At 43.4% G+C, this 15,983-nt stretch overlaps 3 protein-coding genes across 3 annotated transcripts in view; 2 read left to right on the top strand and 1 right to left on the bottom strand.

Annotated features, from left to right (window-relative positions):
* etaa1a (ETAA1 activator of ATR kinase a) overlaps window positions 1–5,419 on the top strand; it is a 6,680-nt gene extending 1,261 nt beyond the window's left edge. Inside the window, exons 3-6 of the mRNA XM_051383102.1 lie at window positions 105–175; window positions 258–370; window positions 1,094–2,570; window positions 4,501–5,419. Of these exons, the coding sequence (XP_051239062.1) occupies window positions 105–175; window positions 258–370; window positions 1,094–2,570; window positions 4,501–4,536 (1,697 nt within the window). The 3' untranslated portion in view covers window positions 4,537–5,419. The remainder of the gene's footprint in view (window positions 1–104; window positions 176–257; window positions 371–1,093; window positions 2,571–4,500) is intronic.
* The window catches only part of meis1a (Meis homeobox 1 a), a 91,007-nt gene that overhangs the window by 68,281 nt on the left and 6,743 nt on the right, over window positions 1–15,983 (top strand). The window lies entirely within an intron of this gene.
* Window positions 10,052–15,983, bottom strand: part of ppp3r1b (protein phosphatase 3 (formerly 2B), regulatory s1ubunit B, alpha isoform, b) — a 30,183-nt gene continuing 24,251 nt past the window's right edge. The window contains exons 3-6 of the mRNA XM_051383109.1: window positions 15,798–15,974; window positions 14,547–14,606; window positions 14,048–14,232; window positions 10,052–13,518 (exon numbers count right to left, since the gene is read on the bottom strand). Coding sequence (XP_051239069.1) covers window positions 13,471–13,518; window positions 14,048–14,232; window positions 14,547–14,606; window positions 15,798–15,974 — 470 coding nt within the window. The 3' untranslated portion in view covers window positions 10,052–13,470. The remainder of the gene's footprint in view (window positions 13,519–14,047; window positions 14,233–14,546; window positions 14,607–15,797; window positions 15,975–15,983) is intronic.

Genomic DNA, 15,983 nt, shown 5'->3' with positions numbered 1-15,983 from the left:
CCTCTCCAGAATGTTTGATAAAGTTCATCCTGTCAGTTACTGTTTCCTGAACGTCTTTGGTTTCCTGTTCGAGGTCTGTTGATGATTCTGTTTTTCTCTTCCAGGTAAAAGAGGCAAGAAACAGCCGACTGGAGTTGTGGACATCTCCGAGATCGTCAGCAGGATCGCTCCAAAGGTCCGTAACGCGGCCGACGTTCACTTTGTGAAGGATTATTAATGTTCTCACTGTTTAACATTCCCGTGTCGTCTTTCTGAAGCACGGCCGGCCGAAGGTTGCAGAGCCGACTTTGCAGCAGTGGATCGGAGACAGCGCCGCCATCCCCTGCACGCCGGACCTTCAGGTTCCCAAACCCAAAAAGAAATCCCCGAGGTAGGTTCAGAAGAAGCGACAGATCCAACCCGATCCTGCTGACACCTTCCTGCTGTGATGTTCTGAGTTTGCACTGTGGAGACGTCCTGGCTTAGCTTCAGCTTCAGTTAGGATCAGTAAGATTCTGAGGTTGTGAAATGATTTCAAAGCTTCTTTCTGTAACTTTCAGTGTGTTTACATGTGCAGTGAGTATTATGAGCAGGTTTAGGGAGGGTCCTGGTTATGTTTCACACGTGTAAACACCACATCCTGGTTTCAGAAACCTGGATGAGCATCATATTGGGGAATTTGATCAAAACTAGAATACTCATGTGGATGTTCTTTAAGGTCACTCACTGTCACATTAAGCTCCGACACACAGCGAGTTGAGGTGGAGCAGCCGGAGGACGTTGGAGGGAGAACCAGAAAACATTTTCTCATAAAATCGGATCCAGTTTCATCAAAATCAGTCACATGATGTCGACTTAAAGTGTTACGCAGACCAAAGAACGGGAGTCCGGGGTTGAATGGGGCTTTAAAGAAAAGTGAAGAAACAAGGTTTATCTGTTAAAGAGAGACAGCTATAACAGTCTATTTGTCATTTTTGACTTCACTCATTGAAATAAAAATGTTGTTAAATTATGTTAAATTCTGGTTTATGGATGTAGAATTCGCCCAGAAGCTAAATGAGGTTAAACACACAGACTCTTCTTTTCCATCAGTAATCTCTATTTTGTTTTTCAGGCCCAACGGAGTGGACGACCTGCTGAAACTCGCCAAACAGTTTGACTTCAACATGTTTCACCAGGATGAAGAAGAAGTGGAGGAGCACCAGCAGAGTCTGGAGCTCCTGTCAGACGACATCTTGGATTCAGTCTTTTCACCTTCGCTTCCTGGAAACCGCCAACCAGCGGCGAACGCAGCGGCCGGCGCGGACCCGGATCAGCATATGGAGGACGATCTGGAGTTTCTGTTTGACGGGCCGACCCAACACGTGAGCGGAAATCTAAGTCAGGTGTCTTCGGCTCAGCCGTCACAAGCGAAACCGTCTCCCAGAGAGGCTTCTGGGAAACCGCCTTCTTCCTCACACGGCTCCACTTCTGGTGTTTCTACGACAAACACTAAAGGCGCCGCGGCGAACGATGAGTTTGAGGACGATTGGGAAAACGACGACTTGCTAAATGACTCTCTGGTGTTGGAGATGACCCAGAATCCGCAGAACTTCGCGGCTCCGAGTCACTGCTCGACCCAGAAACCAGCCAGTGGAACAAAACATCAAAGGGAAAGTCCAGCAGATGTTCCCGTCAGTGGAGGTGTCGGCCAATCAGCTGCTTCCAAGGTGGGGAAGGACAAGGTGAGACAAAGAACGAGTTTCAAACTGGAGTCTAATTCAGATTTCTCCGCCAAAAGAATCCAGACAGACACACGGACAAACCCGAAGGTGGATTACAGCTCGGAAACGGCACTTAAAGACACTCATCAGAGCAGGTTTTCATCCGGTACCGGTGCTTCGGTCAGCGCCGGGTCTCAGCGTACCACGGCGGCGTCGGACCCACAGAAACCGTTTCATCAAAAGACTTCAGCTGGAAGCTCCAACACGTCAAACACAGCTGCTACCAAACCCCCTCCGAGCTTTCCACAAAGACCTGCGGTACTTCCGACCCACCGCCAGCCGCCTGCTGTCTCCGACCTCCTGGACGAGGACCTGGACTCTTTCTTCACGACCGACCCGGTCTGGGATGACCCGGCTGACGACGACCTGCTGTGTGAGCTGTGTGAGGACTTGGAGAACCAGATCCAGAACACTGAGAACGTTAAAACCACTAATCAGACTCTTCCTGTGGGTCAGAACCAGAGAGCGGCTCTGCAACCGGCCAGCAGAACCTGGGACAACAGAAACCAATCAGCCAATCAGCAACCGGTTCCCCAAAAACAGACGCCAACCGCGCTCCCCTGTGCTCCGGCTGCTGGTTTCACCTCTAACAGCGTTACGGCCGTACAAAGGAACACAGTGACGGGTTCTTTCAGGTTCACTCAGGCAAGAAACGCATCAGGACCCACGAACACTTCAGCATGTGTGCAGGGGAGCGGCCGGGTCCAGGGGACCGGGTCCAGGGGAACACCCGGGTCCAGGGGAACACCCGGGTCCAGGGGAACACCCGCAAAGACCAGTTCACCTTCAAGAAGCCGAACAGCCCGGTTCCTACGGCGGCCTGTAAAGGTAAGAACTCCTTCACACAGAGAACCAACACAACTGCCATCACTTATTCATACTGAACCTTTCAGGGTTACAAAGTGCTTTTACAGGTTAAAAAAACATCAGTAACAATATAAAGAATAAACAAACACTGTAAAACAAAGCAATAAATAAAACAATAAAACAATAAAGAACAGTCATTGGAGCTGTGGATGTTGCTGGCAACTCATTTTGACTCGTCTAAAAGTAAGAAAACGTTCATAAAACACACACACACAGTTATATTCAGACACACTGATACCTTCCACACAGTTTATGAAATGAAATTATTAGTAAATCAGTATTTAAATGTCAGTGACCGTGTTGCTACTGAACTGGACAATAGCTGCTGTGGATCCAAAGGAAGACGCTGTTGATGTTATTAGACGAAGAGCGAGACTCTGTAGCTGGTCGCTGTGAGATAACCTGATACACGAGATGCCTTTAGAGCTTTTATTTGATATTCGTTCCACCGCTGGCTCGATTCACTTCACAGCGCCGCCGATGATGTGAAGCTGCAGAGGATAGTGTTACAGCGTATGCAGCGAGGCTAACAGCTGTTTTATAATGTGATCACTAGTTCCTCAGAGCTTAATAACGTCCTCACTCATTATCAGGGTTCCCTGGAAGGCCTGGAAATTTAGAGACTCGTTCTCCAGTCATGGAAACACCTGGAATTTCATTAAAATGACCACGCCGCTGCCTCACCGCTCGGACCCCCCCCCAACTCATTACTGCTACTCATTAAAGAAACTTCTCTCGCTTTTTTTCTCTTTTTTTCCCCGTGAAGTCAAAATCAATGTTTGTGTTTTTATTAGGGTGGGTAAAAATATCGATACGGCAATATATCGAGATACTTTGCCCAATATAATATCGATCTTTCAACTCCAAAGATCGATTATTTTTAAGAATAATGATTTATGTTTAGACGCGCTGTGAATACAGTACGACTTCCGTACCTCCACTCCGGTAGATGGCGCCGTAGAGCGACTCTGCTGTGCGGTGCATGTATTTCTGTATTAGACAACGCCTCCGCAGTTTAAAGCCGACGTTTGGAAGCACTTTGGCTTCCAAGTTAAAAAAGATAGTAAGAACAACGAGTTGGATAAAGATAATGCCGTTTGTAAGCCTCGTCTCGCTGCTGAGAAATATTGTGGGAACACAACGAACTGAGATATTAGCACAGAAGCAGCCGCCACACCAGACTACGCTGGACAACTTCCTACCCTCTACCTCACCTCGTGCTCAGCGTATCACAGACTCGATGCATTTCATATGTAAAGATTTGCGCCCTTATAGCGTGGTAGACAACGTTGGCTTCAGGTGGATGCTACGTTGTTCGGAGCCGCGTTACAAAATACTGCAACGCGGCTCCATGGTGAACACAGCTGTGCCCAATATTCAATATTTATTTCAGTGAATGTCATAGAAATTAATAAATGGAGAGGCTGTTTTTAATGAAATAGTTTTGACTCAGTTTGTCCTCTGATCAATATCATGTGATGTACATATTCAGGTACTTGTGTTCATCTCTGTTTATATCGTGATATCGCGATATCCTGATAGATGGTGATACTATCGTATCGTGAGGTTCTTGCCAATACTCACCCCTAGTTTTTATTCCATATGTCTCCTGTCCTCCAGTTTCTGTCCCACAAACTGTCCTTTTTTAGGTTTTTCCAGGTCTTCTTATTATTTTAGAGTTTGGGTTTCGGGGGCGTTCAGTAATGTTGGGACCAAAGAAACACTTTCTCTGTTATGATGAGTGTTTCTGAGGTTTTCTGTTTCATGGGGACTTCAACCCGAGCCCGAACATACAGCTATGATCTCTATCTCTATTACAAACCGCCTCCCACTGTTTGTATCTGTTACATTTCCATACTGTTAGTTTGTTTCTTCTGTGCTTTGTCTGCAGTTTCGAGCAAATGTTCAGCAGCGGAGATCGAGCTGAAGAAGCAGCAGGCGATGGAGAGACGGCGACAGCGACTGCAGGCCGCCCAAAACCTCCGAGCTCCCACCTGAGTCACCTGCAGCCGTCAGAGCTCCGACTGCGGCTCCTCCTGATCAATGTAAATCTCTCAATCGGCTCGGCCAACGCTTCCTGTACGAATTACTTCCTGTAAAATTAAACTGTACACGTAATGTCAAATCATGTTTATGTTGCCTTTCTGTTCAGATCTTCTACCGCTTTTTCTCTCGTTTTTAAAATCAAAACCATGTTTTTATGTGGAGCTGGAGTCAGGATGTGGTTAGCCTAGCTTAGCATAAAGACTGGAAGCAGGGGGAAACAGCTAGCCTGGCACAAATACACCAACAGCACCTCTAAAGCTCACTGATTAACACACTGCACACAAACTGAGAGCTTCAGGTATAGTGAACTATTTCTTGACAGACCACAGTGTATCCCTCCGCCCGCCGAGATCGTCTTCCTGCCCGACGTCGTTTACGTAGTTTGACGTTTTCTGTGTCTGACGTTCCCGTGGCGTCGATCTGACACAGAAGTATAAATCCGGTTTATTTCTTAACTTTGGACAGAGCCTGACCAGCTGTCTTTATGCTAAGCTAGGCTAACCACATCCGTCTGATGGGTTAAAAAAGTTAAAAAGCTGATTCAGGAAATCGTTCATACGCTGTCTCTTTAAAGAGCTGCTTACCGTCAGGCTAGCAGTTTCCCCCTGCTTGCAGTCTTTGTGCTAAGCTAGGCTAACCACACACAGTTGGATATTCCTTTACGTTATTCTAACCTCTACAATCTGCTGTGTTCTCTGTATTTTCTGTGAAGCACTTTAACTGATTTCAGTGTTTTACCAATAAAATGTTTTATTGTCGATATCGAGGTTGGTTGTTGGTCTTCGTTACGAGCTGATGGGATCTAAACACAGACCCGCTTTCATATTCAGACCCTTTATGATGGTGTGTGGACTGATTTGCAGCTTGTGCAGTAATGTTTTAGATCAGTTACTTAAATAAAAGTAATACAACTACAACGTAAATATACTCAATACACAAGTATTAACAAAATGTGAAGAAATAATGAAGCCGCAGAACGTCGATGGTGTGTGACTCTGATTTCTGATTATATTTGATTATTGTTCTGTGTTTTAATATAGTTGGTGGGGGTGAAGCCAGTTTATTTCCCTGTAGCTGCTGAATAGAGTAAAAAGAGTAAAAAGTACAATATGTTCTTCTGAACTGTAGAGTACTACAATGTGACCTCCGCACTGTAAAGCAGTAGTTCTACGTCCCGCCGCTGAAAGAAGTCAAATAAACCTGTGTGTGTTCATATAAAAGTCACAGCGTCACCTGAAGATCAGCCGGTGGTACTCACCTGTCCCTGTGCGGTCAGGTGGTCCGGTCGGCCTCGTCAGGTCTCTTCATTAACAGTCTGGCAGCTGTCTGATGGGGCAGATATCGTCCCGGCAGGTAAACCGAGCCCCGTTATCAGCAGACAGGTGTGTAACTGTAGTCCAGCACGCTGCTGCAAATCACAGGCGCACTGATGTAATCTGCCTCGGTTTAATCACGCTGCCTTTGTCCCGAACGTACTCCAGGATCCACTTTACTCCATTTGTAAAGGAAATTTCTCTCAGAAGCAGTATTTTAATTATAAAGGAGCCATTTTGGGTTGGAGCGGTTTCTGTAAACTTACTGAGTACTGCGCGCCGGCGTCACCAAACACTTATATGATGGTATTTTACAAGATTCTGACTGGGTTATATGTATATATATATATATTATATATATATAGGGTTATCGTATAATATACGATGACATTAAAATATACACTATATTATAGTGAAAGCATTGATTACTAAGACTTCACTGTGTAGCACAGGGCAATGCAGTGCAAAGAGAATAAAATATAAAATATATAGTGTATATATGTACACGTGCAGTGTTGTCCAAGTATTGTGTTTGTACATGAGGTAACGGGTACCGGGTTCTGGGGTCTGATGGCACAAATGATGCATGCTGGGATGTTTTTAGGATTTTTTTTGCAGTGAAATGGTGGCAGAAAGTGAACATTGCTATAAAGGTAACGTTTTTCTCGTATAATTCATTAAAAACCGAATGCAGCTGGTTCCAGTGAGAATATAAGTGTGTTTGTACAGTGGCTAGCTCACTAATGAATCTTCACTCTGTGTGGCTAAAAGTTGCAGATTGATTGACGGGTGAATGTCAGGATATTATTGGTTGAAATCAGTTAGTTCATGCTGACGTAAACACGCATCACATTTAGTTTCACAGGAGGACACAATGATTGGTTGACACATCGTCAAATAGGGATCAATATGACGGGATGTAATGTAAAAAGACATTTTAGCATTTTATCTGAACAAACTGAAAAAGACTGAATCTAGGCGGTCAGTGAGGCGCAGAGTGTTTGTGGAGGTCTCCTGCCCCCCCTGGTGGCCACCAGCTGATTACTGCAGCTTTAATAGACTCTTTTAAACTCTTACAGTTTCTCACAGAGCAAGAAACCAAACAGCCACATTTGAATGGCGAAGATGGAGCTCACGGTCGGCTGGTTTACATGAATACACTCACACTCACTCACTCACACACACACACACACACACACACACACACTCTGGTGGTGTGCCGGTGACCCGCCGGGTTAGCCGAGCGGTTTCATGGCCTCACCTGACGCCTACAACAACATGGCTGAAAGTGTTTACGGCAGATCCTGTTACCCGCTGCAGCCGACACTTACCTGCAGGTGAAATGAAGTTACCTGAGAGTTACACTGAACTCTGAATGACCCCCCCCCCTCACTCTGCTGCATTAATTATTCCCAGGACAATCACAGAGGATAGTGACAGGTGAGAGGACAGCCTGGTGTCTGTCCAGCCTTCGCAGACACACGGATAAAGAGCGGGACAGGTTTCACTTTAAAGACGCTTTCTGACGTCCTCGACATGCTAACGTCACAAAAACGGCGAATACACACCCTACTTTGTTGTCCTGGAAAATGTGAATAGTACTTTAGTCTGTGTGAGTGTTACACTGGTTCCCAACCTTTTTCCTTAAAGGAGTCCTTTTCTATCACTGAGTGAACTAAGGGACATAATATTCAGAATATTATTTTTAACAATAATAATACAGAACAGCTGATAAACTGTAAACAGTGAACTCAGTAAAGTAAGTTTGTGTAAGAACTATATTTTTAGGAACTTTTTATAACTGAAGTTTTTATTTTTGACAGATTCAGTGTTTCCTTCGCATTGTTCATCAGCTCTGTGGTTGTTTTCTGACGCTGGACGAGGAAACTGAAGGATCTGTGAATATAACTTGGTCTTCAAATTTTATATCTCGAGTCGCGAGGCCTTCTTGATTTTTAGTGTTGTAAGAAAACTTTAAATATATACACACAGTAGGCCAATGTCTCAGCAATTTGGTTCATTTCAAGAAAACTAAATTAAATAGTTCACATTGTTTACATATTCTGTATTGTATTGTTAAGAGGATTGTTACAGACAGAGAACTGTATGAAAAGTTCCTAAAAAATATCAGTAAAACTAATCTCTGATCAATATTCAGAGGAGATAATCAAATCTCTGGTTTTACATGAACTTCCTGCAGTTAATGAGTTCACTGTTATTATTAAATATAATATGAAATATATAAGTATGTCACAGTCGGAGGTCGGCAGTTTACTCAATGATAGAAAACGGGTCCATTAAAGGAAAATGTTGGGAACCGCTGCCTTTAATTTACGAAGGCCTCCTGACCTCTTCTGGTGCTTTGGTGACCTCTAGAGGGTGCCCCAACCCTCAGGTTGAGAACCACTGCGTTAGAGGGAAACTGTCTAGGTTTAAATGATGACCACTGTGTAGAAGCTATTGTTAGAATAACTCCTGGAAAAGCATTTCTTAGGAATCGTGTAGTTTGAGCCATCGATTGTTCAGAGAGACATCGCAGAGGTCGGCGCTGCAGCTTTCATGTTGGCTCAATCTGGAGTCCAAATCACAAACAGATGAGCGGGTTTCCAGCGGGAGGTGGTGGGTTTGGGGGTCCGAGGGCGCAGCTGAGGGAGTATGAATGAGACTTTTAATTGGCAGCGACGGCGGCAACTGGCCGGTCAGACCTCTGACAGCAGCTGATCGGATTCGGACGAGACCGGTTTCATCGTGGAGCTAAAAACTGAATCTTTCTTCCACCGAGAATAAAAGTGAAATAAAAACTTAATCAGCTCTAATCTGTAACATTTCCTCATTAAACAGTGTATAAACTCTGGCTTTATGTTCTATGTGTAGTTGAGTTCTTACACTATCCCAGATGTTTCCAACAAAGTTCAAACTCAGAGAAATCTGTCATTTTATTCAGGTAACGCTGCGTTTCACCGGTCGCCTGTCGATGGCGTCATATCCCCTTTGTGCCTGCGTCAGCGTTGTGGTTGTCTGCCAGAAGCTGTCATACATTGACTGTTGATCCAGTCTGAAGCCACATTGTTACCATCCACTGTTTAGATCTTGGTGCTTTTTAACTCTAGATTTGAACCGGATGAAGGATTTTAGTCATCAGACGTCTGGATCTTAAGTTATCAGAGAAACAAGCTGAGCTAACGTTAGCAGCAGCTCAGCTCACATTCTCCTTTTGTTTAGTGGCATAACTGGGCTTCCATACTTTTAATTTAATTTAATTTTTGTTTGCATATATTGAAAAATTATTGTCTTATTACAGATTGTGTTGTAGTTTCATTGCCGATCATCTGTTCAACTACAGCAGCACAATTAATCTAAATTATATCAGAATTTTTTTTTTTTTTGACCAATCAGCATTTTGTTCAGACCAAACTCATGTCCTTGATTTATTTTATTCTCACTGGAACAAGTTGCCTTTGATTTTTAATACATAATACTAATAAAAGCAACTAGTTTTAGTATTTAAATATGACTGTTTGCAGCAGTAAGAGTTCCCCTGATTGCTTCTAAAAGACCAGAACCAGGACAGACAGAACCAAAGTACAGTAACAGAATCTCTCCATATAGTGTCTTTATATGTGGCCTCACACTGACCCCTGCTGGTGGGAACAGAGCAGAGCACCTTTAAATCCCTCAGCTGCAACTGTATCAGTGTTTTATTGTCTGGAGCTCACAGAAAGTTGTGTATTAATATTTCTTAAAGGTCCAATATTCAGGAGGAATTATTGGCAGAAATATAATATTCATAGGTATATTTTTATTAGTGTGTAAATAACCTGGAAATAACAATAGTTGTGTTTTTGTTTCCTTCGAATGAGACGTTTTTATCTTCTACGGAGTCCGCCATCTTTCTACAGCAGCCCAGAACGGACAAACCAAACACTGGCTCTAGAAAGGGGCTTTTGAGTTTTCTCAGCCACCATAGTTTCTCCTAAACACTTCACAAACCTTTAGACCTTTATTAAAAGAGAAACTATAAAGTATATTACGGATAGAAAGTAGAGCTCGTGGAACATGTATAAATGAGACGGCGTCTGTAACAACTTTCAAACAGTTTATTTCTCATTTTTCCATGTATGAAGTTTGAGTGATGCAGCAGAGATGAAAACAGGAGTAAAAATCTAAGACTGAATCCATCACAAACGTCCCTTTAAACCAACAGAAGACATTTCAGCACCGACCCCAAACTAAACAAGCAGGAAGCTTTGACACCGACCGTTTAGAACAAAACATCATCAACCCAAAGAAAAAAAGAGCAAAAAACAAATACAGAGCGAGTGGCGGGCGACTTCAAACCGCTAGATTACACTTATTTTCTTATTTTTTTTTGTCATTTCCATGTTTAAACCTTTTATTGGCAACATCTACGTGCTTGAAATGTTTTATTTATCACCATTATTAACATGTAAACACAACACGGCCTCACGGAATTTCATGAAATGAGCCAAAACTCTGAAATGCAAAAAATGAAACACAAGATAAATGACGTCATCCTCACCGTGAAACACATGGTCTGATAATAACATGATTCAAATATGAAACAGCTAAATAAACAATCCTGTTTAAGGGTTAAAGTTCTATTGAAAGTAGCTATATTCTAATTATTAAACATGCACCAAAAAACGCCCGTTTTATACTTTATTTCATTGTATAACTGTATAAAAATTCTACCTCACAGAAAATGCCGTCTTTTCAGTGCAAGTAGTCCGACCTAACCGGTAATACGATCACATACTCTTGCATGCACAGAATAGATTATTTGCATTTGCAAGACATTTCACTCATTTCATTAAATTTTGAGACCAGTCTGGTAAACTCGAGCTTTGAAAAAAGACCTTTAATATAAAGCTTTAAAGAGCTTTAATAAAACCTGATCTACATGCAAACAGCAACAGGCAGAAGAAGAAGTTCACACGTCATGCAAACACGTCACAAGTCGTCCGTTTCAGGTATAAAAGTATTTTGCGGCGCGTCGGGGAAAACGAACCGTTCGGTCCGGCAGATTTTCCTGCAGCGCGAACCGAGTTCAGCAGCTTTTAGACTTCCGATGGCCATTTTGTTTTTCTCCTCCCTCGGTTTTGCTTCTTCCCAAAGAAAGGTGGAGTATAAAGACGTGAATGTCCGAAAGCAGAGGCGCCGATTCAGTTCACAAAATATCATTTACAGCCTCTGCCGTACCTCTGAAGCTTATTTCCAAACACTTTTACTAAATCTTAAAGGTGTAAAAACACATACAGAAACTATTTAAAACTATAAATGTAAATGAGTCTTTGCAGCCAGTAGGAGTCCTGCATGTCGTCCAACGATCAGTGGCTTTACCGTTTCTAAAGCGCCATCAAGCAAACCGAAATATTTGGGAGGAATTTCAGCATCTTTCCTCATTTTAACAGTTGACCAGATTTTCTGACAGCAAAAAGATATTATTCCAAATAATATCTGTACGTTTGTTTGTTCACAGTCTGCAGTAAATCAAACCTTTATGTGAAGCAGTTTCCAGAGATTACTAAGACCTGACGTCAGGGTTCGAGCTACCCGGGAGCTCCTGTGGGGGTCGCTAACACATTCGCAACAACCTTTATTCAGCAAGACCAATCGACCAAAAAAACGCTGAGCTGTACGTCACCAAACTCACGTCCTTGTTTCTAGTCGGGTCCAGATGGTTTGATTTTACTCTCAGTGTTGCGAGGGCAGGTGATTAGCACCGTGCCGCCCTAAATCACTGCAGGAGAAATTCCTTCAGTCCATAAAACAATAACACCTACTTCTGTCTGATTCTACAGGGTTAGATTGTGTTCTCTCCCGTTGGCATATTTCAGCCCACTGAAACCTCCCCAGTGGTCGTAAGGTAGGTGTGTGTGTGTGTGTGTGTGAGAAAGTGTTGGACCACGTAATGCTGATTGTTTCAGAGACCCCCACAGTCAGCGGCTGAGAGGTATCAGCGAACAGAACATGAATCCAAAGGACCGTTATTAGTGTCGGACTTACTGCCTGCTGATGTGTGGACGAGGAGAATCGTTGAGAAGTGACTGAAACATTGTTCGCTAGCAGACTGATCACTGTTGCTCTCTGGGACATCAGGTTGTTACTCAGTTACTTTCCCCTCATATTCAGATATTACACAGCATCAAGTCTCCATCAGCGTTAACTAAAAGATGTAATGCTACAGCACAGCTAGCTTCATAATAGCCTAACGATAGATGGTACGTTAGAATGAAGATATAAGGACACTGAATAACATCATTTGGAATCAGTTTGCGAACGAACAAACCGCCAACAACTTTCCTCTTCCACACATCAGTGGGCAATCAGTGCGCCCCGCTGTGCCGTTGGCTGACACCTCTCAGCCACCGTAGCAGAGCTCAGACTGTAACTCGAACCCCATCGACAGCAGCCGCTCGTCCCTGACGCCATCTCAGAGTTACTGTAATAACTAGTTTGTGATTTGTGAGTAAGTCGTCGTGCTGAAAGTGCCTGAAAAAAAGATGCTAACGGATGCTCGCGTACGCCGTCGTTTACAAACATGCAGAGCCCGAAGCGCCGCCGTTATATCTGACTGAAAGAAGCCAAACAGTGACTGTGAATGAAGCTGTTCTTAAAGTGTAAATAATGCAGTACTCCAGTAAGATAAATGCATTCAATAATACAGTTACATCTCCAAAACAAAGACACAGACTTTACCTGTAACTCAACTGCATGTCAGTAAATTCTCGTTGGCACTTCATGCTGTTTGTGTTGTTCTGAAATCAAGTAACATCGCTGCTAACGTCCGTTAACATCTGCTAACATCTGCTAACATCTGCTAACGTCCGCTAACATCAGCTAAAGTCCGCTAACATCTGCTAACGTTTACTTTCTTTAAGATTCTTTGATTCTCGAAAAAAAAAAAAACAATGACACCAAAATAAATATAAAAAACCCACATACCTTGAAAAAACCAGTAAAACATACAGTACACATCCACACACACACACACACACACACACACATATACACACACACACACACACACACACACACACACACACACACATACACACACACACACACACGCACACACACACACTCCAGCTCTCCTCCACCAAACTGAAACCGCCGTTCTGCGTTAAAAAGCCGTCTGTCAGCTTTTAAAGTGCGACGCCGCCGAGTCAATGAGAGTTCAATAATACTTGGTTAAAAGTTTGGCTTCAGAAGGCTCAGGAGGGGAGGAGGGGTGAGGACGGGTGAGGACAGGGGAGGACGGGTGGGAGACGGTGGAGGACGGGTGGGAGACGGTGGAGGAGGGGTGAGGACGGGTGGGAGACGGTGGAGGAGGGGTGAGGACGGATGAGGACGGGGGGAGACGGGTGAGGAGGGGATTTTTCACAGAGAAAAAACTTCCGTTTGAAAAACAGACAAGAGCGTTTTGCTGGACGACGTCTTCAAGCAGATCTTCAGTGAATGGAGGCCAAAACACAAAGTTGTCAGACGTCCACCACCATCTTTTTGTGAATGTCTAATCCACCGACGACCTGGAGGAGACAACAGGAAGTGAGGTCACACACACACATCGTTTCTTGTTTTTAACGTTTAACCAATCACAGTCAGAGTGAGGACGAACGAGGAACAGAACAAGTTTAAAGTTGCACTCTCTGCACGACCTTTATATCGGTTAATGTAATCCAGAGACAGAGTGCAGGACCTGCAGTTTGGGGGTCAATCAAAAAAGCATAAAAGCAAATAAATAAATACATTTATTTATTGCTAACTGGACTAAATCTGCTCTTAATGCTACAAATGTTTCTGGAGTTTTTAACTCTTCAGGCTGTTTCCTTCTTTCCTGGAGGTAAAGTTGTGCCAGTCTATCAGCTGTGTGTTTCAGTCTGAAGCTCTTGTTAGCACACAGGGGATGAGGGGGGAGGAGGGGAGGATGGGAGGAGGGGAGCAGGGGATGAGGGGGGAGGAGGGGAGGATGGCAGGGGATGAGGGGAGGAGGGGGGGGGGGGGGGGGGGGGGGGGGGGAGGCAGCAGGGGATGAGGGGATGAAGCATCGATACTTACAGCACAGAACTCCTCGAAGGATATCCTGCCGTCCCCGTCTTTGTCTGCGTTGATGATGGTTTTGTCGACGATCTGTTGGAGCTGGGTGTCCTTCAGGTTGTTGCCCACCATCATCTTGAGGACCTGGAAGAGCTCCCCGTTGGATATGTAGCCGTCTTTGTCCATGTCATAGATCCTGAAGGCAACTGAGAGGGGGCAGGCAGGGTCGATGTTATTAATGAGGTTTGTCTGAACGGCGTAATTTAGACAAACATACAACAACAACGTGGGATACAAACAGTTGGTGCGTTATTCTCTGTTAAACCCTCTAAGTGATGGATATTTAAAGGTTTAACAGTTATGAAAATGCCTCTCACTGAAATATTATCTCTAATTTTGAATGAATGAAAGTTAAAACAGATGAAACCTGTTGAGATTTAATTTGTCTACATACATAAGTCTGAGTGTAATAATCATAACCCGGGGACGGGAAGGGAACGTCGGCCTGTTGGACACTTACAGCGCAACTTCTGCTCTTTGTCTCCTTTGACGCTGAACTGGGAGACTCCTTCGATGAACTCTGCAGAAGAACAGAAAACAACATCATCGGTTAAAATATTCTATGTGATCGTCTTGTTTATGGATGTGAATCAGACGGGGCAGTGGTTCCCAATCTGGGGGTAGCCAAAGATTCATTGGGGGGGGGGTCACGAGGCCTTACTGATTTTAAGGTATGTAAGGAAACTTTAAAGATATCAACAGTAGGACTATATCTCAGCATCTGGTTCAACGCTGTGAGGAAAAGTTGAAGTAAATTGTCTAATAGAACAATGGACAAGAAAACACTGAATCTGTTCAAAAAGAAGCTGATTAAGTCTGTAAGATTGTTAAAAATGATAAAAATACAGAATACAAACAGAGAATTATATAAAAAGTAAACAGGTAATAATCTTCTTAGCATTAATCCAAATCTCTGGTTTTCTTCCTGCAGTTACTGAGTTCACGGTTCGTGTTCATTGGACAGTTTTTAAATATAATATGAATTATCTGTAAAATGTCACTAAGGAGTTTAAAGACTTATTTAGGAATCCTATTTGATTGTAATTTAAGCATTACGGCCAACACAGAGTACAGAGTACAAGCAACAAGCAGTGCCTGTATCTGATCAGGATTCATTGGATATAAACAGGAATATTTCAGAGGACGTCTATCGAAGTCTTACTGACGGTGTTTGAACTTTTAATGCAACAAACTCAGACTGAGCACAATCACAAACACGGCCAGTGAGATTACTGGGAAAGAGCAGAAACAACAGAGTCTGATCCTGTTTATCCTGTTCAATGCATTCATACAACTGTCCTCTGGAAGGCGCTATCGAGCAGCTGCAGCAACCAGCAACAGCTACACAAACACATCTGTGACTGTCTGTACTGTGTTATTGTGATTTCATCAGCCTGTGAAGGCGAATGTCTAAACTGTGGACAATAAAGATTAATATTATTATTATTGTTGTTGTTAATATTATAATAATAGATAAAGGGTCCCTAAAGGAAATGGCTGGGAACCACTGGTATCAGGGTATCAGTATTAAACTGTAGACTGTTTCATGAGCAGTAAAAACTACTTTTAGTGCGTTTCAAGAAGAAAACAGATCAAAGCTCTTTCCAGAGGCAGCGCACTGATCATCTTTAGGACTGGTGTTAAAACTTTCACACGGGGAATAAGATCCTGTTAAAGTTTAAATTCATTCAGCGTTTGATGATTTATTTACCTTTAAAGTCGACTTCCCCGTTTCCGTCGGTGTCGAATATGTCGATGACTCGCTGCACGAGAGGATTCTGTTGGAGCTCCGGTAAGGACATAAACTCCTCCACACTCAGGGACCCGGAGTTATCTAGGTCGAGTTTCTTAAATCTCTTTCCTAGCCTCTTAATCTCATCAGCATCAACTGAAAACA

This window comes from Dicentrarchus labrax, unplaced genomic scaffold (assembly GCF_905237075.1).
Source record: "Dicentrarchus labrax unplaced genomic scaffold, dlabrax2021, whole genome shotgun sequence".
NCBI classification, from domain to species: Eukaryota; Metazoa; Chordata; class Actinopteri; family Moronidae; genus Dicentrarchus; species Dicentrarchus labrax.
This window is presented reverse-complemented; position numbering and strand designations above follow the sequence as displayed.